The sequence below is a fragment of the Alexandromys fortis genome, unplaced genomic scaffold, assembly GCF_014885135.2.
Source record: "Alexandromys fortis isolate MF-2015 unplaced genomic scaffold, M_Fortis_MF-2015_v1.1 scaffold_93, whole genome shotgun sequence".
Classification (NCBI taxonomy): domain Eukaryota; kingdom Metazoa; phylum Chordata; class Mammalia; order Rodentia; family Cricetidae; genus Alexandromys; species Alexandromys fortis.
This window is the reverse complement of record NW_026067970.1, coordinates 5,424,153-5,451,032: the sequence shown is the minus strand read 5'-3', so window position 1 is coordinate 5,451,032 and position 26,880 is coordinate 5,424,153. Positions and strand designations below refer to the sequence as shown.

The 26,880-nt window shown below is 48.7% G+C and overlaps 1 protein-coding gene across 2 annotated transcripts; it reads right to left on the bottom strand.

The window, feature by feature from the left end:
• Positions 1–3,246: 3,246 nt before the first annotated feature.
• Positions 3,247–26,581, bottom strand: Mturn (maturin, neural progenitor differentiation regulator homolog). 2 transcript variants are annotated; one of them, XM_050155545.1, is made up of 4 exons: positions 22,001–26,581; positions 14,863–14,985; positions 5,133–5,222; positions 3,247–4,729 (listed from the first exon to the last, which is right to left on the bottom strand). In XM_050155545.1, exons 1-4 carry the CDS (start codon positions 22,160–22,162, stop codon positions 4,613–4,615), a joined length of 492 nt encoding a protein of 163 aa, XP_050011502.1. In that variant the 5' UTR covers positions 22,163–26,581; the 3' UTR covers positions 3,247–4,612. The 2 variants fall into 2 exon arrangements, with proteins under 2 accessions (XP_050011502.1, XP_050011501.1); XM_050155544.1 differs by having other exon boundaries at positions 3,247–5,222; positions 22,001–25,736.
• Positions 26,582–26,880: the final 299 nt, after the last annotated feature.

Sequence of the window (26,880 nt, the reverse complement as noted above, 5' to 3'; positions counted from 1 at the left end):
ATAGAGCCTTACTTTGGACTTGGAACCTCTGGCCAAACCCAAGGACGCCCCATGCTGTTACATAAACACACACTGCCCCAAGTCCGGCCTGCTAAGCCACTCTCAAGTCTAGAGAACCCCCCATTCGGAGGGGGAAAACTTATCTTTAACCAAAGAGTGAAGCTTGCCGCCAACTTTTGAGCTCCTACTGAATGTCTGGATCTAGTGAATGACAGCAACTGGGAACAAAGACATTGAGGAAATGTCATCATGTCCTTATTAATCTGTCACAGGACACAGATTCCTAATTGTGCTACAAAGGATTCCTAACCAGGTTTGCAAAAAGAAATTCTGACACACGAAACTAGTCCTAGTTCAAAGGGAGACGATAAATTGCTAAACACTAGCCGGAGCCGCAGTTAGATACACCTCCGGATCCACGCCTTTGATGTGACTGTCCCCACCCCACCCCGCCCGTGCCCATGGTCCTTGCTCTTCATTTATACATCACATGACCTTAAACAGTGGGAAGAGGAAAGAAAAAGGCAAATACCACCAGGGCGAAAAGGCTCTTTAATAGCAAGCTTATGGTAATTACATCCTCGGATGTGGTCCCCGCTCTCAGGAGAAGGAGGAAGGAGCAGATGGGACAGGGTGCAGAGAGAATTTACACAGTTCTGTCTGAAGCATCTAAGAAAGGACAAGTTTTTGGCAACCCATTTCACAGTTTGTCATTTACAAGAGAGCTCTCTGAAAGGAAATATGAACTCAAAGAAAGCACACACACACACACACCGCACAGAAAATCTCCCAGCCCGGAAAAACCAAAAAAAAAAACAAACAAAGTCCCTTGCTTTTGTTTCTTCGGATTTGCTTCTCTGCGGTGGCTGAAATCTTGCTTGTACACAAATTAGCACTGGATGGTAGCTGGGTTTGGACTTTGCCCAGCACTGTCTGTTTATTTTAGCGCCTTTTAGAAAGCTGGCATTTGTATATAGAGCATCTGTCTAGGCCAGTTCAGAAGATACCTGCTAAAATCGAATCTCAAGAAACAAAAACGAAAGGAAGGCCCAGGGAGATATGAGGACCACACTGCCAGCTTTCTCCCTAATACCGAACAACTTGAACACAGCCCTAAGCGGACTACTGTGGCTTGGTGCAGTCTTTAAGCTGCTCTGAGTTATTCTGCGTGGCAGTGTGGTGAATGGGGTTCCTAACATGAAATGCTCATGGCCATTGCCACAGGCCACAGGCTGCCAGCATTCCTGCAAGTTTAACACCTACTCCATAGGAAACCTAAAAGACCTCAGCTTCTCAAGTCATACCAGCTACCGTTAAACCAAGTAACTGAGTTTGTACGAAAGAGGGATTTCTAATGCGAAAATCTTCTTGTGCACTTTTGGAGACGATGCCACAAGCCAGGTATGACATCTCCCCCTCAAGGCTTACTCTAGGGACAAGAGCCTTCATTTGCGGTTCACTGACAGCGGAAGCACCAGCAGAGGAGAGGGCAGGCATGGCTCACGTTCTGCCAGCTGCCATTGCAGCCACTCTGGAGCCAGCACTCGCGAAGGCATGCTTCCCTGGCTAGCCGTGGATTTTATTTTTAGGGGAAGGAATTCCACCAGGTGTACAGGGCACCTACCGTGCCTTTGGCTTGGCAGGGGCCACTGTGAAAGTCACAGAGCCATCACCAGCATCCTCTAAACTTCCAGTCTCTGAGGAAAGCAGCTCTCTAGAGACAGCTAAGAAAAGGCTGCTTGGTCCTGTACCCCAGGAGGTAAGTGTGGGCTATGTGCTTTGTTTACAACCCAGAAGAACTGAGACCCTTCTCTCTCGTGGTCCCTGTTCATCTCCTCTGACCCACATTAAATCTTGCCCATCTCCACATTCCTCTCACTGTAGAAAACCCAATTTCATTAAACTGTTTCCCAACTGATGAGTTTTAACATGCAATAACTAAAACACTCCACTCTGGGATGATAACACCCCAGACACATTCTCCCTGCTCTGAGAAACTGAAACAATATTCAGAGCCATGCATTGTGCTAGAGAACAGGTCTGTCTGTCTGTCTGTCTGTCTGTCTGTCCTGAGCAATGGGGTCACCCCCAGTGTGCTTCAGTTTTCCTTAAGCACACTGCAAAACCAGCTCTGGCGGCAGCGTGCAAGGACAGTCTCATCGTATAACAGACGTTTTGTGCTCTGGTCATGGGAACACAAAATACACCATGTGCTGCAGTGGGCCTTGGAGTCACAAACTCCAAGGGACTGAACCCGAGTGGTGCCAGGCACCGCATGGGGCTTCACTACGCTCCCTGGCTCTAGACTTGGATCCTTGAAGCCTGCACAATGCTATCACCAGGTAGATAGGAGGAACGTGTCTCCCTGGGCAGAATTCAGACTTCACAGCCGGTCATCGCGGTCAGCAGGCGATCAGTCCTTCCCTCGTGTCTCCGTCCACTACCTACCAAGGTTTTCCGCTGTCACTCTCCAGGGCGACAAGACAAGCACACATCTGTTCACAGCTATTCTTCAAGCTAAGCTCCCCTCTTGGGTTAACTGCCAACCAACTCCAGAGCCTTTGGGAGGGGGCAGACTCCAGGCTCCAGGATCTGGACATCCACTGCCACCATATTCTAAGGTAGTGGCATGGTCAACATCTTAAGGACACCATTTTGGGCAAAATTCCAAATTATTTTCTTCCCGTGTCCCTCACTGCCCTTGACTGTCGCTTTTTCCGCTCACATACTTCCTACGGCAGCCGCAGCAGGACGGTGTTTAAAGCTAGCAGAGCAAATACCCTTGTTTCGTAGGAAAGTTACATGACTTATCACTGTTTGCAGCCAAGGGCTGAGGTCTCCGTAGTCCTGGAATGCCTCTGTGGTCTTGGGAAGGGTCACATTTTTCTCACTGTGGAGCAGACCCGTTTCCGTAACTAACCAACCACAGGCTGCTTGCCTTGGGCCCCCACTGGGATATGAACGTTGACAGAATGGGTAGGGGTGACTATGTGTGTGCTTGCACACACAGGTGCACACTGGAAGGGATACACACAACAGCAGACAGAGGGAGGTTTGCAAGGACAGTAGATTTGCTGACGCCTAGGGGTTTTGTCATGGAAATCAGCCACATCCAGGGACGTTTGCTCTTCCTGACCCCGCCCCCAGGGGGGCGGGGAAACACACAAAAGATTGACGAGAGTTGTCAGTAGCCCGCTGCACCACTAGGGGTCTATACTCAACTTGAACAAATAGAGAACACTAATATGATTGATACCAAGTATATTTGGTCAAAGTTCAAATACGTTTTTCATAAAAACCCATCTTATATTAACGTTCGAAGATACGTTAATTTAGATTTGAAGCCTCTGTATAAAATTCCAGGTTACCTCATGATGGAGCAAACTGCTCAGGTGTCTTCATTTTACCTCCAAAAGTCATTTATTTGTGTGGCCTATTATGTTTAAAGGGAAGTCACCTGCCCTGGACCGTATCCCCAAGACAGAGAGCTCAAGTCTCCCAACGATGAGCAGACATGGCAGAGGGAACATGGACAGGACTGGACCTCACACCCTGGAAGGAGTACTAAGTCTAACTGTGCCAATGGGCGACTTCAAGGGAAAATAAAAACACAGGTAGAAAAGTACAGATGGAATCCACAATGTGCCATCACCCAGCAACTAAACTCTGCAGCACACCAAGGAATGAGACCCTTCATGGCGGTTAAGCAAAATGCCCGGACACGGCTACCATACCATGTACACAAGCTTCTGCGATGGTGGGTTTGGTTTGGGTTTAAAATGCTGATAACATAATCAGGTTGCATGTGTGTGTTCGTGTGTGTCTGTGTGTGCGTGTGCACGCACGCACAACATTCCCACCCTGGATGCACGGAGGAGTCAAGGGCTGTGAAGGGAGTTCTTGCATCCTAAGTTATGAGAACCCAAGACATGGGAGGGTCTCGCGATGGCATTTAGAGAATGTCCTGGTACTTACTGGTAAAAGGATGCCAGCAGTTACTTCTGAGAGTTGTCTGTGTGTCCTGATCATCAAAAACATCCTCTTTTTAACTAAGTAACCCCCTAATTATGACTCCCACGTTCACATCACTTTACGATTTCACTGCATGGCGCTTCACTAGCGTATTTCATTATCATTTTAAATAAAATAACTCACTGGGAGCCTTTCCTTGACATTCTCTAAAGAATAAAAGATTAGGAAAGGAAAGGATTTCATTATATCTAATTTTTTTCCTGGTTTATTTTCCTATTAGATTTCATCTATGGCTTCAAAGCTTAAGGGTCACTTACTCGGATTCTGGTTGTTTTCATGATTTAACAAGTTGCCGTCTCATCATAAGAGAGAAGGTGAAGGTTTCATTTCATATGCAGGCTTAGAATCAGTTTTAAGAAATCAATAACTTACATCTTTCACCCCATCTATACTTTCCACTATGAGAATTTAAAAGAGGCTTTGGACTTAGCACGTTTTAAAACGATCAAACAACCGCGGAACATTTACACTGACCAGTGGCTGGCCGCTACATGCTCAGGTAACCAATCTAACAGTGGAGAAACTCTCCAAGGAGCTCAGCCGCCCTCACCCTCGGCATCTGCGCTTGCGCAGTTCACAACTAGATAGTAAAACTCATGCTTCCTAAGCAAGACCTTTCACTTACGGACACGTCAAAGGGACATAAAAAGTGCAGGCTGCATTTCTCCTCTGTCATGCTTTTCCTCAGCAAGGTCCCCTGTGAGGACTCAAAACACACCCTTAATACATTCAGCGTTCTCTACATTCCAATCAGCAAACGTTAATTCTCCAACATAAACTCAAGAGGGAACAGGCAGCCACAACACGGATTCTAACTTCAAAGTGGCAAAGGCTACCAAGACATCTCCACAGAAACCCCGGCAAAGCGGGGCAGAAATTCTGATCACTTCTGAGCGAAGCTCATCACAGAAATGGTTTGGTCATTTGAAAGGTATTTCATTTTCATTTGGATGTCAGGAGCCAGATGTCCTGTTTTGAAGAGCTAATACAAAAAGCTACCCCAGGAGTACAGGACCCCATTGGGGAGCACAGGACCTCATGGGCAGCACAGGGCTTACTCCCCTTCCGGAAGGCGAACTAGGAGTTTATTGCTGACTGACCCCCATCTGGGGGTGGTCCGCCTCTGGCTCCTCCTCCACATCGGCACTGTAATCTTCAAAGGCGTCGTCTTCATCTGGAAGCCCCAGCAGCTACAGAGATACAATTGGACAAGAGAAGCAACAGCTGTAAGGATTGCCAGGACTTCAGGCAGAAGACCAAAGACACCGGACCCAAATTCGTCTGTACACAGTGAGTATCCCCCTGAACTCAACTCCCCCCCCTCACCACAACTTTTACAAATTTAATAGAAGACACATCGAAGCTTCATGGATTGTCAATTTCACTGGGTACCTCAGAGAGGCTCCTTTTTAAATGTCAAAGCACAGAGGTCCACAAACCACACCTATATGAGGTATAGCCGGCATGTTAGTGAATCACACTATGACCAGTGCTAATGTCCCTTCGAAATGTCCCCAAATCAATCCTCTGGTTTATTTTCTCCCCCACATACATGGGGATATTTATTAAGAGAAGCACATGGATAAAAATGCTAAGACAGCTAGGATGTTCAACAGCAAAGGGTTAAATTTTATGGCATGTTAGTAAGATAGAATCTTACATATACTTAACACTGAATTTTAAAATTAATGATAAGAGGCACATAAAATTAAAAACATGATAAAATTACATTTTAATTATGATACACATTTTCTTAAAACTCATATGGATGCATAGGGGAAAAAGCTGTAATTAAATATATTCAAAATTGAGTTTTCTTTCAATTACATTTATTTATTTTGTGTGTTTATATGCACTTATATCAGTATGTATATGATCCTAGGACAATTTGCAAGAGTTGGTTCTTTCCTTCCACCGTGTGAAGCCTAGATAGAGAATTCAGGTCCGCAGCCTTGGCCGTAAACACTGCAGCCCACCAAGCCATCTTGCTGGTGCGTTCTATTTCTGTAAACATTTAGTGTGTGTGAGTGTGTATATGTGTGTGTGTGCACACGTGCACGCATGGGGGGGGACAAGAGTTTCTGTAAGATTGGGATTGTGGACAACTTTTTTCCATTTCATCTTTAAAAATGCCTTGATTTGTATTTATGCATATGAATGTTTCGGCAGTATGTGTGTGCGTTATGTGCATGCACAGTACCCACAGAGCTCAGAATAAAGCATCAGACCCCCTGAAACTGGGGTTAAGGATGGTTGTGAGCCTTCGGGTGAGTTCTGGGAATCAAACTTGGGTCCCCTGAAAGAGCAACAGATGCTCTAAACCATTTCCCCAGCTTCTTTTTTCATCTATGTTCCACAAATCCTTTATGGATTATGATATGGGAAACAAGGTAAATTCCAGAGAAATACTTTTAATTATGTATGCAGGTACGTGTTTGGGTTACGGGCAAGCGAGTGCTGGTGTCAGATCCTAGGGAGCTAGCATTATAGGCAGTTGTGAGCTGCCCAGTGTGAGTGCTGAGAATCAAACTCAGGTCCTCTGGAAAGAAAGCACTTAACTGCTGAGCCATCTCCCTGGCCCCAGGATAGCAGTAGTTTCACCAGAAACCGAGTAGTCCTAGTTGGTCGTGAGCAATATGAACTGAGACTTGTGTGCTGGCAGAAAGCCATGGACTCGGGGGCTCCTGGGTTTTTGCACGTAATGACTGAGTAGAGCGACCAAAAGACTTTTCACACGGAGACCCCAGACTTGTTACCTTCAGGCCTCTTAACTAAGGGGCCCCAGTGACCTAAACTTTAGCTGCATTGAGTCATTAAAGGTAGGCCTGCTTATTCCTCACACGGCTCCTCAACCCTTCTGCCACCCTTCCTCCACTCTCCCTGGGGCTCAAATGGGGGAACAGGAAGCCAGAAGCCCCGACTGAGACAAGGTCTACACTCTTAAGTTCTAGAACTCTCACAGCCTCAGAGCCTTAGGAAAGGGCAAAAACATCTATGAAGCATTGCTAGTCACAAGCCTAGATGGCCTCGGCCAACTGCAGATGTGTGTTGTCCCTGTCCAGCTCATGGCTGCTGGTGTCCCTTGAAGGAAAGGGCAGGGAGAGGTTGTCCAGCCCTGGCCCCCAGGACCTCATGTGTCCTTGGAAGACTAGAGAAGCTCCTTTGTGTCAGCATTGTCTCCTTCTCACACTCTAATGAGAGAGAGCGAATAATGTCCCGCGAGCGAAGACAGCTGACTAGTCACGGTGAAAGCGGACGGTTGCTGTGCTGGCGGTCAGCTTTTAGTTAAAGAGCTGCTGATGACACAGCAGAGTGGAAGTGTCAAGTGACAGAAACGCTGCAATATCTGTCACAGCAGGGCTGCTGCAGCAGCTTCCAAATCATCAGAAGAGGAGATACAGGATTACTGAAGAGCGAGGGACCACTAACTATAAAAGAGTCAACGCATCCGTCCCATTTGATGAATCTGAGGTGGCAACTGGCCACTTGGAGAACTGAGTTCGGGAGGATTTTGAGGCTCAGTGGGAAACTGTAGTTAGCCATGACATTCATGGGTGAGAACGGTACAGCCGAGGCATGCCTGTACATGCATGTATCTATAATGATCCTTCCCACAGGACACTTGGGTTACTCACCCCAGTTCAAGCCATGCCATAAGAGGCTCTCAATCCCCTTTTAGACTCAGCACACCTTGATGAAATGGATCTAGCAGGCTGACAGGCACAAACCACACCTTTCTCCCCGCTCAGCTCCCTAGCTACCCCCATGACTTCAAAGCACACAGTTCTAGCCTCAGAGAGCCAGCCTCAAGGGAAGCCCTTCCTAGAGGGCAGGAAGCATCCTACGCTCTGTGAATCTGATCAGCCCCTGAGGTTTTAGAGTGGGGAAGAGAAGATGCCATGCATAGTGGCTCTGGACTTCTAAGGGTCCTTGGTACAGATTCTACAAACACCCCGAGAGGGTTCTTGACCTGCCGTCTGGAGCCTTTGACCTTTGGCATGCACCCTTCTCTGTACAACAATAACTAGGACACTGGCTGCAGCTCAGAGGAAAGAGCTAATGTCCACAGTGTGTCCACTGTCCAGCCTTGCTGGTATGCATCTCATTGGGCTGTCTAGGGAGTTCCCACTGCCCAAATAGGCCCATTCTAGCCTCCTCCTATCTCTTCCCTGCAGTGTTGAGTTAGGGAGGTCCTCGCTGTGAATGAGCACGCTAGGAAGCAGGAAGAAAGAAGAACTCCCCGCTAGCCTCTGCGTTCCATCCTTGAACTTGCACTTAGCACTCCTGGCTCACCATGCTTCAGACTGAATGAAAACTGTGTGTGCCCGGTGCTATCTCAAGCATCTTTACGTGGTTCTCAAGACCAGGAGATGCTGCGGGACTATACAGAATCACCCAGGAGATGACAGAGCCAGGACTCTCTCTGGTGACAGGCCTGACATCTTCCCACACAGACCTACCAGGCTGGCTACTGTAGAGATGCCTGTCAATGCTGTGCCTGACACTTGGAAGCTTCTGTGTTTTCGACTGGGCAATGAATGTTTCCAAAATGTATCCCTACTAGGAAATGCATGCAACTCATTTACATTATGACAAGCCAGAAGCACATGCAGGGTGGCAAACTACCAGGAGGTCCAGAAGCACCATGCAGAATGGAACAATCCAGCACCACTGTCACATGCCAAGGGTGGTGGGGGATCTTAATCAGAGGTAGGGTGACAAACAGCCTGGCAAAGAGCTGGAGCCCTTATTGTGACTGTGCCCACTGGTTCTTACGAGAAAATGGAAACAGCAAAATCCCGGCTGACAGGCCTGAGATGGCTAAATGATTTGTGGTAGCTACAACTGTGCAATCCTAGTTTTGTGACTATTTTTTTTTCAGCAGCCTGGGACTCAAGTTTCTGCCCATTGTGTACAGGAACACACCAGCACTTCCAGGCCTTGCTGACCACAAAACTCCCTTGAACAGTCCACAATCACACAGACTGCTAGGCTCATCGGGCTACGCAGGCCTCTACTGGAAAGGAAGAGCTGGTGATACTCGAGAATTAAAGTTCTCTAGGCCCTTGGCACCTGTAGGACTAATTTCAGGTCCTGGGGACAAAGGTGCAAATCACTTGAGGCTGTGACCAGCAGGTAGCACCCCGGAAGGGCACACATCAGGCACTTTGGGCTGGTGAGTTTATGCTGGGAGAGAAGGCATACGGGGCCTCTAGAGCATCCTGAATCAGCTAGGGCTTTGGTGTGTATAGCATGTCCTTGGGGCTTCTGGCATCCCGGCACACTTCTTCCAAGGGAGAAGCAGCATTTCTCACACTTAACTGTGTCTCTGAGTCACCAAGAACACTACCTACAATGCAGACCCTGGCTCAGTGAGCCCGAGGGATCTCTGCATTTCTAACTTGCTCTAAGGGGGTCCAGAAGAGCCACTATGGGCAGCAAGACTGGCTAAAGCATTGCGGGGTTCAGAAACTGTTTATCCTAAAACTCGTGTTGGGTTTCAGTCTTCTCCATATCAGGATGGAGAGGCCGATGCAAGACGAGAGTCAAACGGGCAACAGGGGCAGATGCGCTGCTAGAGGGGACCTCGTCCGTGCCAAAACTCAAGCTCGGAGATCCGCCTGCTTCTGTATTTTGAACCCGGGAACTAAAGGTGTACACCACCACTGCCTGGCTAAAATATGACAAGGTTTGAATGTCCATAACAGGAGTAGAAAACAAAAGATACAGAAAAGCTAAATTTCTAAATCCACATGGGCAAAGTTCTCCTTGGACTGTCTGTCTCACTTTGGCAAGCCCAGCACCAGGGGATTCTTCTGTTTCTTCAAGGCTACTGGCCATGTAGGAGGAGCAGAAGCAAGATGGCACTGTCCTGGGCCATGAGGGATTTTCTTGTGTGGAGTCATCACTGGCTCCTGAGCCACTGGATGCAACCTAAAAACACTGGTTTCCCTCAGGTCAGTGTCCAGACTCAGGGGACTATTCTGGTAAGAGCCCCTTCTTGAGAAAAGAAGCAATGTAACAGCCTCCTCCACAAGAAAACTGGGAGAAAGAAGCCATGGGAGCCTGAGGAACAAAGGCCAGACTGGGTCATTACTGCAACATTAGCCCAAACAGCATTCAACACTGCCATAGGTACAGTGATAGGACCAGACCTCTATGGGGGGGGGGGGGCAGCAGCAGGCAACTCGCTGAGAGTAGCAATCCTTCATGTTCATGTAAACCAGGGAGGGTGTGTGTGTGTGGAGGGGGAATCTGGCATTAGGAGACTCCCCTCTCCTCTCCTACTCTGCTTGCTTACCAGCAATCATGGCTGACATTTGTCATCAAATAAGGGATGAAAAGAGGCAGAAATGACTGGCAAGGTCGCCATTAATGAGGATCGATATCACTGGCCCATTATCTAGATCTCATGCGAAGGCCAGCAACAGTCACCCGGGAGTCACTGAAGTGAGGAAAGTGACTGTCCACATTTATCAATGGTCTCTGAAGTCATTTCCAGAGCAGTGCTACTCTCGGGCGGCGACGGTGGCGATGACATCGGCATTTGTGTGCCACCAGTGAGGGGGGAAGAGTCAGGCCTGAGATCCTCCTTCATGAGGCCGGAGGCCCTTCCAGTGGAGAGAAATGGGGGTCACTCTAGGTGAGAAAGATGGACTGTTACATCCAGTCCATGCCCCCATCCCAGGGCAGCTGGACTTTGACAGTCCTGTGTTCACGGTCAGCTTTAGACATTGCCCATGGATCCACGGGGCAGTGAAACAGAAGCTGGCCCTATTTTAAAGACGGGAATACAAAGGTTAAGAAAACTGCAAGATGTCACATAGTAAGGGGCAGAGCAGTCTCCCCTCCCTCGGGTATCTCTAAGGATTCTAAGCCAAGTAGCCAAGATGGGCCCTGCTTGGGTCAGCTCTCCTCCTGTGTTCAGTGTGTCCAGCTGATCTCTGCAGGAGGGCACTGCCTGGCACTCTGAGTCTCAGGGAGTCCCTCCCTAATTTCTAGCATTTTGACACATGTAAACTATACAGATTTCTAAAAATATATGTTTTATGATTATGTGAATATGATAGGACTCTTAGAGAAGAGGGAAAAGAAGAAAATAAAAATCACCCACCACCTGGAAGCTCTTCAGTATGTGCCTCCAAGCAGACATTTATTTATCTTCTTTATAGACCGTTACCCACCATGTACCATGTTTATTACTTTGTAAAAACCAGGGTTGATAATCTTTTCTTGACCCTTCCATTACCTTTGAAAGGTTCCTTATCCAGCCATATATTTCAGTTAAAAATGTTGATATCACTTAGCAAGATATTTTTTCACTACCAAAACCCTAGATTCACTACATAATGCTTCACCAGGCCGGACCAACTCTTTGCACCTGTATTTTGCATGGTACACAGCCGTACACAGCAGTAGAAGCATCTGTTTGGTGCCTACTGTGCACACAGGTCACCTCCAGCCAAACTGGGCTGTTGCTGAGAAGATTTAGCCGCTTAGAAACCCTAAGGTAACTGCCTTCATTAGTTTCCTCACCTACAAATGGAGAACCCGAGAAACAGAGGTCAAACTGTCTAAGGCCACTCCACCAGCAAGGGCCAGAACTGGGGTCTGAACCCACGGAGACTACACAAGCAGCTTGAAGTACATGTTCACAAACAACCTCTCAGAAATACTTCCCCCAAGAACCCACAGAGTGGAATGAGATGACGGGGTGGGCGCCCCCGCTCATTCTGCACAGCATCTCACAGGATGCCTGATCTAATACAGGCTCTGCCTAAAGGCTTCCCCCCTGTTCTGTGGCTACTGCTGCTTCTAACCAGTGCCCAGATGGCAAAAGCCAAGTATGCTTTGCTGTCCTTTACTGGGCTTTGGCTACAGATGCTTAGTGCGTTTTGTGGGAAATACAATAAATGAGGAGGAGGAAAAAAAGAAGTAGGGTGGCTGAAAGGAAAAAAGAGTAATTTTTCTTCAGAGATCCAATCAGATGTCAGTGTGTGAGGAGATTTCAGTGTGTGTGTGGAGCGAGGCTTTGTGACATTATTCTCGTGTAGGAAGTGCAGGCGAGAAGAAGGGAGTGCAGTCCACAGAGGTGGCCTGGCCTTGAGGTGATGCCGCTCTGTAGGCTGTAGGTGCCACGCACCCAGCTTTAGCAAGGTCACGCAAACAGGGGCTGCCTGAGGCTCCCTGGGGCATCCATCGGAAGGCTGTGGCAAGATAAGCCCTTATCCCTGTGGAGAGACTGCACAGGGCAGTGGCTGGAAGGGGGCACAGTGACATTTTAAAGTCCCACATCTGCACACCCAAAAGGCAGCTATCTGAAGGTACAGGTAAAGGCAACCTTGGGGATGCTGCCATGTGGCCACTGACACCCAGGGAATACGGTGCTGGCTTCCTGGCTCGCAATCCCCCTAACTGGATAAGGTCTTCTCTCCACTAGAATAGCTGCAGCCAGATCCTGCCTAGGCCTTCTTTCTAAGCTCAAAACCCCACAACTTCACATAGAGGTGAAAGCAGGGGACAGGGGACACAGGTTCCCCCCGACTTCCCAGTCCCACAAAACGACATTCTAACAGCACCAGGCCCATGCGTCTCTTCCTGCCGCCCTCCCAGCCTCAGTCTACCACTGTGACGTTCCTCCAGTGCATGGCAAGAAACTCAGGTTCCACCTTTCTCTCATTTTCTCATACTCTACTTCAACCCATCAGCGAGGCCAGCTGGGTCTACTTTGTAGCCATTTCCAGCATCCGAGGTTCTTGTTCCACTTTTGCTATTTTTTGAGTTGTCTTTACATCTGCCTGGAAGATGGCACTGGTCTTGCTGCTGCTAGTCAATCTGAGCACTTCAGTCTGCAAGAGGGAACCTCTCAAAAGAGGGTATCAGCATGGCCTTCTTGCTCTAGTGTCTTTAGGCTCTACAGGACTGGTAAAGTCAAGTCCTTCCACAGCTACGAGACCCAATGTCTTCCTCGACTCCCCTCTCACTGTGCCCAGGTTCCCAACTCCAAACCCCTGTAGCTACATGAATACCTCCTGAACCCTAGGCTTTCAGATCTGCTAGTCTTTGTGCCTGGACACTCCCACCCCTTATGATCATTGCAGACTCCAAAATATCCTCCTCACTGAAGACTCCTTGCTGTTGTTGTTTTGAGACAGGGTTTCTCTGTGTAACGGCCCTGGCTGTCCTGGAACTCGCTTCATAGACCAGCTTGGCCTCAAACTCACATAGATCCACCTGCCTCTGCCTCCTGAGTGCTGGGATTAAAGGCATGCACCACCACCACCCAGCTCAGGCTAACACCTCTTCCCCTCATCCCTGGTTTATTTCCTGCCATCTTGGCACCTGTTGCGGACACACCCAGGTGTACTTCTTATCTTGTCTTCCCCCAAGGGAACACAATGTTTTCCACCTGGTTCCTGTGCTAGACCAGAGTAGGGAATGGTCCAAATGAGTTGGCGGGCATTCACCACTCCTGACAAGCCAAAGTAGCTTAGAAAATTATCAAGGAAAAGACTAGAAGGCCAGATTGGTGACTGAAATAAGAGAATGTGACAAGGGCCACTGAGATTCCATTTCTCATGATGGCAGGCTGAATGATTAGGACAACCCTTCTCCTGAGAACAGCTAGGACCATTTCACATCAAGTACAGAAATAGCTTCTTAAGTATGGGGAGGCCCCGGAAGCCAGAGAGGTTGCCCTAATCTGACTGGGAAGCAAGAAAGTATATATATATATTTCTAAGAACCATGAAGAAGGGCTGGAGAGATGGCTCAGTGGTTAAGAGCATTGACTGATCTGACTCCCTCTTCTGGCCTGCAGGCATACATGGAGGAATAATGTTATATACATAATAAATAAATAAAATCTTTAAAAAAAGAATCATGAAGAAGGGAGTCAACGCCTAGGGCCTCTACAGGAACAGAACACAACAGGGTCCCCACTTTAACCTGGAGCCCTCCAAAGGCCCACACTCCTGGAACAAAGATGAGCTAAGAGAGACAAGATCTGAGCCCCATCATTTCATCACCTAGAATGTCTGGGAACATCACCTGAGATGTCAGAAAGGCAGTTATGCAACTGACCTCCCTGGACCATAAAACAAGCTTGAGCTGCTTAGTGGAGAAGTAGAGACTGCCATTCCACAGCACAGCACTGAAAGCATGGACTACATCCACAGTGGGCAGGGGAGCAAACGATGGCGTGGCGGGGCGTGATGCTAGGCACGGCTTTGGGAGAGAGAGGGAAGGGATCACCAAGTAGGGCGAGTATAAACTTCATACGCCATCAGCTCTCACGAAAGCAGGCCATCGGCGTACCAGAGAAATAGAGTCCTAAGTCCCAAGAGGAGACGTGAGCTTTATGAAGCGCTTTTGAGAACTGAGACGAGAAAAAGAATCAATAATGCTACCCGTCCCCACAGACACAACCCTGGATGGGCTTTATCTAGATTTGTGGCTGTCATCCTGATGCAGGCACTACTATGGTAAAACAAACAAGCAAAACCTGCACTACTTCCAGGTGCATTTGGGGTCTACTGGGTGAGAAATGGACGACTCCACTGTCTCGCAAAGGCTCTGTTTCTCCCACCCTCTCAGTACTTCTCATCTCAAGCGATGCTAGAGAGAGCCACCATTCCTGCACCAACCGGCCCTGCCACATCCCACCCTCGGCCTCCCCACTGCCCACTACCTTTATACCCCAGCGCCCATGGGAGACAAGAGAAAAACAGTCATCCCGGGTTTGCCTCTTTCCCAACCATCCCTGCTATCAAGCTGCCCTACAGACTACAGACGGGGACAGGGCGGCTTCAGGAGCCATGCAGCACCTACAGGTCGGAAGGACTTGAAGACTTTTTCCAAGATTTCATGGAGCGTCTTCTTGCCGCAGGAAGAGATGTAGTCCTGAGCGAGCTGCAGGAAGGGCAGGCAGTCCTCGCTCTCGCTCCACACGTGCTGGGGCCCCGCGGGGGCAGGAGAGACAAAGAACACAGGTCGTTACCCTAGGGTTCCACAGAATCGCGCATTCAAGGCTGGCCTCCCTTACAGGGTGGAATCCATCCCCCCTCCCCCGTCTTCCTTTGTTGGCACGGCAAGGGATCAGAAAATGTCAAATCCATAGAGCTCTCCCAAGCTTCATGTTCCCAGTCTCACCTGCCCTGTCTGCCATCTGCTCACACGTGACCAGAGAGCAGGGAGGCAGCCCTGCTCACTCACCCCTGCTCACCGTCACCCCTGCTCACCGTCACCCCTGCTCACCATCAGCCCTGCTCACCATCAGCCCTGCTCACCATCACCCCTGCTCACCGTCACCCCCGCTCACCATCAGCCCTGCTCATCGTCACCCCCCCCCCGCTCACCATCAGCCCTGCTCACCGTCACCCCTGCTCACTGTCACCCCTGCTCACTCACCCCTGCTCACCATCACCCCTGCTCACCATCAGCCCTGCTCACCATCACCCCTGTTCACCATCACCCCTGCTCAAAGTCTCCAGCAGGCACACGCACTGCACGAGGCTCATTTCAAAAGAGGAGGGAGGAGAAAGCAGAGCCTCGGCCTTCAAATTCCTTTACTTTGCCCTCAGCTACCATTGAGGAATTAATTAACCATAGTCTGGAATCACGAACTCGGAACAAGGTATTCCCTCTGCAGATGGCCCCGTGAATGGGGGTGTTGGTAAATTTCTTCAGAACGGAACGGACTTAGGAGAATTTGCAAGGTTGGCACGGAGTCACTGAAAAGCTCGGTTGTCCCTCCTGGCACCTTAGGTGGGCATCCTACCTAGGCATCGCTGATCAACCTAGTATACGTGGAACCTGTATTTAGGGTTGCTGTTGTTACTGAGGCTGGGGAACATTGCTTTACGTGAGGAAAGCCATCTTAACGCGTCTTTAAAATGAACACAAGTTTTTCCCACAATGCTCAAAGATGCAGATAAGCTGGGGAAGCAGACTGGCGAGGTCTGGATAAAGAAGGCCAAGGGTCTGTCTCGAGGGTGTAAACCGAGGAGACAGTGCTGAGGCCTGGGGATGGAAGGCATCTGGCAGACTGGAGGAGATGCAGAGGCTAGGCAGTAGGAGACAAGACCTCGATAGAGAAGGACTCTGAGGGGTCCATGTAACACCACCTGCCTACCACCATTCCTGTACAGAAGTGGGGTATCCCCCTAGGAAGTTCAGTTTGCTATCCTGTGAGCGCATCTCATCGCCCGCCCTCTTAGTCACTGGAGGATGAATAGCTGTGGAGACTTCTAACACAGTTGGGGTCTAAGTGGGGATATGACAACTAAAAAAAAAAACCCACCATTTATTAACTGCTAATCAGCTTATAGCTACTGTATTTAAAAATAAAAAGGATTTCATTTTATTTAAACTACTTCTCTCCCAAACTAAAGGTATCTAGCAGTGTTAGAATACAAGACAAGGTGATCTGAGAAGTCTGGAGAGCGTGTGTGTGTGTGTGTGTGTGTGTGTCCAGCAGGAACTGGAGAAGCTGGCTGCAGTCACAGAACTAGCTTAGGTGGGGGTGTCAGACTGAAGAATACTAGCTGCCTGTGGGTACAAAGGGTGCTTGGAGCCCATGATGGCAGGAGATGCCAAGGAGGCCAAAAGTGAAGCAGAGCAGGTGACAATCACCCGGAAGCTTGTAACAATGCAGATTTCCAGGCCCACTTCCCAGAGTTTCTGATCGAGGTGGGCTACATTTCAAAACTTTGCATGGAGAACTCAAGCAGTTACGATACTAACCAGAGCCATGAGCTGCAGCAAAGTAGCCTCCACAGCCCACACCCTGAGTGGCCTGCCTCTCCCACAGCGAATGCCTGATGTGAACACTGTGATTACAGGCCCTCTGTGACTCTCCTCTCTCTTACATCAGGCCTGAGCTCACCCAGCTAAGACAAAACAAGCACGCCACCTTCAACAAGAAGGGAGCGTGTTCTACTTTCTATATAGAGATGACAAGATCTGGTCATCAAAACGTGACATGAGATCAGTAAGACAACTCAATCCTGCTGAGTTCTTCTTGTCCTGAAGGGCACGCCGCTAGACTTTCTGCTATGAACTGATGAGGTCAAGAGGGCTCGGAGCACACCCCGGACTCTATCTGAGCACCTGCTGCCTGCGCTGTGTGCCTCTCTCATTGCTGTGTAACCACCCTCCCACAGTCGCAGGTTCTGAGCCGTGCATGCGACCTGACCAGGATGGGAATGACTTGAAGGGAAAGACAGCATCTGTACTGAGCATGCGGTGTTTGTCTGGCATTAGCCTGAACAATATAGAACAATGTGTATTTAATTTACATTCCCACTGTCCTAAGCATCCTCAGTTATCTAAGGCAGCATACAGGGAAATGGGTGTAGGGTGTGTGTAAAGATGCCATTTCACACAACAGCTCTGAGCAGTCTCAGATTTGGGCAGCTGAAGAAGGTCCTAAAACCAATTTCCCCATGGACCATCTGAGCTGAAGTCAGGAGTGTCTGCTATTCTTGCTCTTTTTGGGGGAGGGGAGGTATTGTTGGTTCTCTGAGACAGGATAACAGTCTTAGCTGTCCCGGAACTCACTTGTAGCTCTATTTTTAATTGGCGTGATGGAGGTGGGTCTTGTATCTTATCTGTTGCTTTCATTGGTTGATAATAAAGAAACTACCTCGGCCCTCATAGGACAGAAAATTAGGTAGGCGGAGTGGACAGAGGAGAATGCTGGGAAAAAGAAGCTGAGTGAGTGAGTCGCCATGATGCTCCCACTCCAGACAGACGCAGGTTAAGATCCTCTCTGGTAAGCCAGCTCATGGGCTACACAGAATATTAGAAATGGGTTAGAACAATATGTAAGAGCTAGCCAATAAGAGGCTACAGATAACGGGCCAGGCAGTGTTTGAAAGAATACAATTTCTGTGTAATTATTTCGGGCATAAGCTAGCCATGCGGGCAGCCGGGTGTTGGGGACGCAGCCCCGCCGCACTTATTTCAACATTGGCGTCTCTTAACCTAAAACCGATGTCTGTCTGTGGAGCAGACAGAACAGAAAAACCACAAGCCACCTTGTGGCATCCAATGTACTAGCACACCCAGGGGGAAGAGCATGGTTAGCCATAACTAAGGCAGCCTGCTCATTGTGTTGAACATTCCGTCGGGGAGGAAACTGAGGTACAAAAGGCTAAATAACTTGCTTGAGGTTACATGTGCAGCAGAAGGCAGGGAGCACCCCTTCTTGCATGCATACCCTCAACTACCTCTGTGCAAGCTGCTTAAGGGACCCTTGACTCAGTCACAGGTACGTGACAGACAGGTTATTCCCAGAGGGGGTCTGAGGAGCTCAGGTGTCTGCCTGCAAACTGCCCACCATTTAGCAGATAATCAACAAATGCTTGTTATTTGGACTCACAGCACCCTGACTTTACCCTCTTCATGATTAGCTGAATATACAAGTGGATTTGTTCTCCCCTGAAATAACATCTAGGAATAAGGCAACGCCACCGCACACAGGACTCTTCATACAGTGCTCACAGTAAGAACGGCTTAGCATATGATTAGTCCACTCTGTGGGTGGGGAAATCAAAAGGAGCAGGTGGAGGGAAGTTTTTCCTCCTTCACACCATCACAAAACCACAAGGCAGCTCCATTTAAATACACCACAGAGACACGCTCACAAGTTACAACTATGTAAACATACATAGAAGAGATAGCCAGAGTCCCTCTGTGAGTATTGCTTCTTTAAGAATATGACTATTGTTTCTGTGTGGGTTTGAGGGTGGATAAAACTGCACAAAAATGTGGATGCACATGTTTCTTCTGGGTTGTCAGAAAAGGTGGAACTATTAGGTAAACAGAGGCCTCCCCACAATCAGTAATTTCTAGTCTAGGTGATGGTAGGGCATTTCTCAGTTAACGGACAAGGAAGGAGAGCAACCAATTGGATACACACACACACATGCATGCGCTCACAAACACAATTCTGTCCACCTGGTACTTGAATGGCTGCCCACATTTCCCTTCTCAAACTTGATAGCCACCAGGACCTTCTGAGTTGGCAGAAGAGGGAACTGCCATCCAGTTGCTGTCTGCCTGGGTGGCACAGGCCTTCCTGCCACTTGCAAAGTCACAACTCCCGGCATGATGGGCAGTTTGAAAAGGGGCTACATTGGCGGATGGCCTGAGACAACAATGAGCTGCCCAGAGGAGTGGCAATCAAAAGAATCTTTGTCCTTGGGTCTCTGGAGCTACCATGGGCCAATCTTCAGCAAGGGCACAGAGTCTGGGCTATCAGAGTCTCAATTTCCTCACCTATAAAATGGATATAACATCTACCTCATAGAACTTTCATGAGGCCCAATAAGGCGTCATCTTTCAAGGCTGAGCAGATGGGTAAAGACTGGCTCAGTGGGTAAAATACTCATGGTACAAGCATGTAGTCCTGAGTTCAGATCCCCGGTCCCCACTTAAAAACTTTTAACCCCAGCAGTTGAGGGTAGGATCCTAAGATCTCACTGGCCCTATGGCAGGAAGAGCCTGTGCTATAGGAACTTAGAAATGTCAGGAGATAGGTCATGCAAAGGCTTGAGATCCCCCTACCCCGCCTTCTATATGCTGGACTTACCACCACCATGCCCAGCTCTAGATTGTATTTTAGAGAGACGCTGGTGGAGATGGCTAGGCTGCTTTCACAGTCATGGAGGGCACCGCACATGCCTTACCCACAATGCTGGTACAACTCTGATGATCTGGACCACAGAAGTGAGGAAGAGGAAGTTAGGAGGTTTTTAATTGGGGCTAGGACCTATCATATGGACGGCAGCAACATTTACAGTGATTGCCATAACACAGGCTCCCAGATATAAGGGCTGAGCTCAAGCCAGAAACGTTCTCCAGCAGCCCCACCAGGCACTGACAACAGGCTGCCACTTTAAGTCCGGTAACAGACCACAGATGTTTAAGCTGCCAGAGAGGGGTTCAAGGATGTCTCTAAGCACATAGAAGTAGGAGTTTGGATGTCTGAGCAGAATCAGGGCTGCTATATCACTTCTGAGCTAGCTAAATGTCCTAATGAGCACAATGCCATTTGTATGTTGGCTAGCCCTGACCCAGGAAAGATCAAGCCCCTCATCAATGTTTGCAAGTTTTTCAATGATCTAAAACTTTGTAAATTGAGAGGTGCTATGTTATATTCTTCTGTTACCCACATCTTCAGATAGCAGAAATACCACTTAACTCAAACTTCTTTGGATGCTCTAACAGATTTTCCGAAAAAAACGACAAGACCCAAGAGGTGAGCGCTCTTAGCACACTCAACCTGGCAGATTCGAGGAGCAATATGGCTAAGAAAACACCTATGGTTGGCAACTTGTCCATCACCGTCTCCAGAATCTTTGCGACAGTGCTAATGTGTCCAAGGAGTTATCCTCTCTTCCTCATCCCCTCCTCCAGATGGTCAGCCAACACTGTAAAGACAGCTGAGGCGTGCTTACATGAATCAATAGTTTAATCTGTCTCCACTGGGAAAACTGTTTGGGGTGAGGGCTCAGGATCCTAGGCTGACAGGGATTGTAGGGATTACACCCCCACCTCCCCATCCCCACTTCTGCAGTGCTGGGGGTCCAACCCAGGGCTCTACACATGCTACTCAAGAGCTCTATCCACCAAGCTACATCCTTTATTCCAGGCAAGGGGTTTTAACAAAGGGAGTGGGGAACACCAGGTCCCAGAACTTTAAATTTGCAGGATGCATGCTGTGCCTCAGACTGCTAGATGTACCTAAATGATCGCCAGAGAACTGGTATTAGGAAGCCAATTTTGTGGATAGGCAACTCAAGACAAGTGGACAGAACTCAAATCTAGCTGCCACCCAAAGCCAGGAGCATATTGGCCAGGTGTGCACCCAACCTATGCTTGTCCTGTCTGGGTTTGAGAAAGGTCTAGCTGTCTTCACTGTGAACTATTCTACCGGTGAGATACTTATTTTGAGATTGGGTCTCACGGGTCTTAAGCTGAACTTCCCCATGAATGGGTCTGGGGCGCCGGGCCTGGGGTCCATGTCCAGCTTTGTCATTCCACCTGATGAGCCAAGCCAATCGATGCACCGCCCATCTCCCTCCGCAGAAGCAGCAGCGGCAGCAGCAGCGCCTGCTCCAGCCACAGGCCAGCGACCACACGATAACCCTCATTCCCAGCTGCCTCCATCTTACATTTGGGGACTATTATTTATAGTGCTTACGAACATTCCATGGCGTGCCATCCCCGCCCTGCTTCCACGCCTCCCGTCACAACCTCGTGCTCTCCGTATCCCCTTCCTAAACTGTCAGCGCCAGGATCCCTAGTGGGCGGGATGCAGGCCGAACGTTTGGTCACCGTAATTCCTGGTCCTGGTCCCTCTGGGCCGGGTTGTGTAGGTTCTTTCTCTGGAAAAGCTGAAAGGCCTCGGTGGGGTCACAAAAGCCTCATGGCTGGCCAGAACCTGCACTGGGAACACACACTCCCTGGCAGCTCATTGAGGAGCTAGGGAAGCGTGGAACCGGGAATAGGCGTGCCCCCACCCCGAGAGAGCGCGCTCGCGCATGTGTGCACGCGCGTGCATTTTCAAGCTCCTGGGCGTAATTCCGCAAATAGGGTCCAAAAGATCTAGCATTGCGGGTGTAGACAGAGGCTTTGTGTCTTTCCGAGGGATTTGCAGCCTGGGGCGGGGACCTTGCCGGGGAGGGGCGGCTGCAGAGTTGTGTCTAAGATCCCGAAGGGTAAGAACATCTCCCTGGACCGGACCTCGGATCTAGACGCAGGGGCTGTGCGCCCCGCCCGGCGGATGTCACACAAGGACTCCCTGGGGATGCTCTGATCCACGCGTCGAGCACGGGGTGGTCCGGGAGGTCGCCACACCTTGGCTCTGCGGCCCCGGGCGCCCTGGCGCTGCCACTCCACCCCACCCAGCCTCCCTGGAGGAGCTCGGGCACAGCGGAGATCGCCTTCTCCAAGTACTCACAAAACTGTCGCTGCTGCCGTTGTCCGGACACAGCACGTAGAAGGATACGCCCGGGTCGGCATAGAAGTCCATCCTGCGCTCGGTCTCCTCGGCGGCGATGAGCTCGAAGGGTGTGCTGGAACACCACTTCTCCGCGACATCTGCCAGCTGCTGGAAGTCCATGGCGGCGCCACCCGCGCCTCCTCCGGGGCTCGCGGCTCCCGGGTCTGTTTACACCGCCCGCTCCGCCTCCGCCCCGCCCCCACCCCCGCCGCCCGTCTTGAAAGGAACCCAAGCACCCGGGGGCCCCGCCAGCCCGGGGCCGCCCCGGGATCGTGACGTCACGAGCCTTGACCAATCCCCGGAGCCCGACCCGGCGCTGCCCGGAGTTCGGTGACGTCAGGATATGGGCGGGTCGCCCATCTCCGCAGGTGGTGGCGGGGTGGGGCGGAGCTGGCTCCGGACCCTTGGTGTGGAGCCAGTGTAGTAGTCTTACCCCAGCGTCTGAGTCGCTCCCAGAACTACAGACAGATTGGCCCTTGCCAGGGTGGATGGTAGAGGTGCTGCGAGAGCCTAGGAAAACAGCTTTGCTATCTACAGAAATCAAAATTCGGCCCTCCAAGGAACCCTGAATGTGTTTTCTAGACTGATTTGGGAGGAAGATGTGCTTTTTAGAAATACCTTTACTATGATTCGGCCCAAACTTATGTTGAGTGTCCTAGAATGACCAACGATTGTTTTGATTGTTGATTTTCGGGAGTTGGGGCATTGTTTTGCATTTTGAGTTCCTAAAGATTGAATCTAGAGTCGTCCTTTTCCTATACAGGCAAGCTCTGTATACACTGATCCCAGCTCATTGGAAAGCATGTGGCCTGACCATTGACTACACCTGTTGATTGTTCTGGATGCTGCGTGCTCAAGAGACACATTGGACCGCAGGAAGTGCAAGAGTCCTTGCACTTGAAGGGACACATGAAATAGCATCCATTCTATAAATGGCCATCCGTGGTTGTTTTTAAAGTGGGCCTACAGACCCAGGAGGCTTGCTAGCTGAGGCTGTGGACATGAGTGCTAGGCCACGGCCTAAGCGAACTGGCCGTCTAGCCAAGTCCAGCTAACGCACCTCTTATTCCCGAAAGCTCAGAGGTGTTGTCCCACAGTTAACTGCTTAGATCATTTCCGGGGCAGGAATTTTTCTTTCTCTTGACTTCCCTTAGTCAACTGAAGCCCAAAGGCATCGTGCAAAACACAGCTGTCTGGATCTTTTCCTTAGCTTGTCTAGAACTTGACCATGTAAAACAATTTCCTGATTCCCCCTGTCTTCCTTGAAACCAGTTTAGTTCAGTAACTGTGGAGCATCTGTTGTGTACCAAAGATGCATGAGTCACAGCTTTGCCCTAAAAAAGCATACTGCTCTACACAGAACCTAAATGACCCCTAAGATTTCTGTCCCCCTGGGTGTACACACGCCCACCAATTATCTTGTCAGATACTAATCTAGGTGCTGGTCTGTAATTTTGCAGAGGCACTTAAGGCACTTCACATGTGCTGGGTACTTCCTGGGGAATATCTCTGCCATGGGTTCATCACTAGGAATGGGGGTGGGCACCTGGCTTGGAACAGGTGCTAAGAGCAATCCTAGCCAACAGCCAGTGAGAAAGCAGACTGCATGAATGAGCTGAAACTGACTTTCTCTCAAAGTTTCCAGAGAGAACTGTGCCTGGCTAATGCCACAGATTCACTTTTGAGAAACCCTGAGCCAAGATGCCCTTTGTGCATGACTGAGCTGCACTCTCGGCTCCCAGAACTGATGACCACTAAAGGGGTGTTTTAAGTTGCTAAGTTTGTTTCAATTTCTCTCATAGTAATAGAAACAAATAGAGGGGGAAATGAAAGAGTCAGGAAGAACAATTACAAAACTTCAGTAAAAAGCTATGTGGAATATACTATTACAAAGTTGCAAAGTGGGCAGCACAAGGTATCTCAAGCATCCTTCCAATTTTACCTGGCTCTGACGTCTAACTATGTTCTAATCTGGAGGGCAAAGTCACCCTTCCTGGAGAGGCACAGGTGGAGAAAGGAAAGCCTGGAAGCAGTTCTGCTTTGATTACATACTGGGTGGTTCACAGCTTGTCCATAAATCATAGTCCAAATCTGCTCCAGAAAGTGTTTTACTTGAACCTCCTTTCCCTAGATGCCTGGAAAAGTGGCCTTTGCTTAGATAAGATTATCAGCCTTCATCAAGCCTCACCTCCTTGGGCTGGTCTGGGGGGAGGGGCAGTCCAAGTATTCCAGGCCCGAGGTCAGGCCTGTGTCCACTTCAGAGCTTCAGCCTGGCCTTTTGTGTTGTCCGAGGGTGAAGGAACTTCAGGGCCTATAGAACACCTTTTCCTTGTGTTCCCATGAGCCTGTTACTATTGTCTGGAAGCAGAAGGAAATGAACGTTTATTACTATCCATGAGCATAGAATTGAACAGTCTTCATTGTACTTAGAAATATATTTCTGCTTAGAAGCCTTTAAAAATTATCGCCTGGCTTTGGGAGCTGTGCATTGGGAAAAAAGAAAATGCAGATGCATACCCACAGGCTGGGAGGTCTTGGGAGCTCAGTTTGGGGGAGCAGAGCCCACCCTACACTCAGACGAAAGCCAGCTATTCACCCACGCGGCCCTTCAGGCCTCTGGGTTATTAATTCTCCTTGGAACAGGCCTGACTTTAACATACAAGCTCACTCCAGCTCACTCCCACCTGGCAAGTCCATGTATTGAGTCTACTCTGGAAAAATCTGCTTCACCTACACAGCCTCGCATTTCCACCGCAGGAGGAGCTGGGAGTGGAGAATGCTGGTTCCCATGTTCCCCCTTGGTCTGAGCCCAAAGCAGCCACATCCTGTCAGGGGGGCACTGTCCAGACAGTTGGTAGAGGTATGTGTGGTCTGATCCAACACCTGAGTGACACAAACTGAGGAGAGGGCACCCCTGAAACACAGTCTGGAGGGTGCACGTGGTGGGAGAGCGTGAGTAGAGGGGAACCAGAGATTTGCACCAAAGTTTGTTTTCTTTAAAAAAAAGTCTGAAGAAAAGTGAAATTGAGAGACGAACAAAAATTACAATTTCCTTAAAAGAATCATTTGAAATTTACATTGAGTGTCTACAAAGCTCAGGGGAGAGAATGCTGTCAACAATCCCATGATCTTTAGCTGATGTGTGCAAGCTGCATATTCCATACTTGTGCAAGACAAGTAGCCCAGGTGAGCCAGCCTCTCAGAATGCCTCTGTTGTAGTTGCCTCAAAAATCTGCACACAGGAAAACCTCAAAGCAGCTACTAAGATGGCCTAGCCTCACAAATTACTCCAGCCAGACCTTCAGCTAAACTCTACACTTTCCCATCACACAGAGACCGGACAATAAATGATTCACTTAGCTCTCTTCTGGGACTTGATCATTTTCCCAGGTTCTCAGGGCCCCCTAAAGATGCCATCACTCCCAGATTACAGAAAGTAGTTTTAAGAACATGACACCCACTTTCCCAAGAGGTGAGATGGATGGTTTTTGGTTATTCAGTGGGCTATGGATGTTTGTCATTGTTTAGGGAGGCTAGTTGCAAGTTGTTTTTGGTCATGGTCAGGGAGGAAACTAAACAAAGGAGATTAGATTAAAGGATTTCCTTTCTTTTTCTTTCCTCTATCTTTCTTTCCTATCTAGTGAGAAAAGGGAGGAGGGATATAGAAATGACAGGATAAAATGGTAGATTATTGAATCTAATTTTAAAAGAAAAAGCAACTACTAGTCTCAAATATTGTACATTGGTGTGGGTTTTTTTTATACTGATACAAGTTTAGGGTTATTTTGTTATAATATACTGTATATGTGTTTCTACTCTTGCTTATTGTACCTATGTAGTTTATTTTAAAATGTAATGCAAAGTTCTAGTCCTTGAAAGCTATTATTACAAACTGTTTAGGATAAGTAAGAAATGCAGGCCAGTGGTTAGTCATCTATAACAATCAAACTTGTAGTCATGTTAGATATGCCTTCAAGGTTAAACAGAGATATAATTTAGATAGATTGATGATATTCAAACATTTCAGAGATCTACAGAACATGGCATTTAAGATATTTTAATAACCCATTTCATGACAGTGAAACAAGTCTGCTCCTGGAAGCACCAATCTACTTCAGAGAAGATGATAGGCATTGAGGAACCTCCATACAGAGTTTGCTTTCAATTTGGCAAAGCTAGACTCTTGGTTAAAAAATAAACTGCCCTTGCCTCGACTGCTAACAGTATGCTGTCTGTATTGGATAAGCAGGACACAAAGGAAGTCAAGATAAGGTCAGCCAGTCCTATAAAATTCCTGCTCCATAGAATAGTCTATCAGATATTCTAGGCCTGGAGGCAAAATATGGATATCCCAACATTGCAGAGGAAACTTGGGTGATTTTCTAGGCAGCCAGCTGTCTCTATCTGATGTGAAATTCCCCTCTGTATGCTGTGAAGATTCTTTGTTACTATTGGTTAATAAAGAAGCTGCTTTGGGCCTCTGGCAGGGAAGAATAGAGCAAGGCAGGATTTCTAAGCAGAGATAGAGGAGGAAAGAGGAGAGTCAGGGAGATGCCAAAGGAGACAGATGCCTGGGAAACTTACTGGTAAACCATGAGCCCTGTGGCAAAACACGAAATTATAGAAATGGGTTGATTTAAGATATAAGAGTTATCCAGGAATATGCCTAAGCTATCGGTCAAGCAGTGTTGTAATTAATACAGTTTCTGTGTGATTATTTTAGGTCTATCAGCTGGGAAAACAAACAGTCTCTGTCTACAAATTGGCACCCAACATGGGCAACTATATCCACATAAAACCTGAGAGAGCTTGGTAAGAAATTCTAGACACAAAATAAC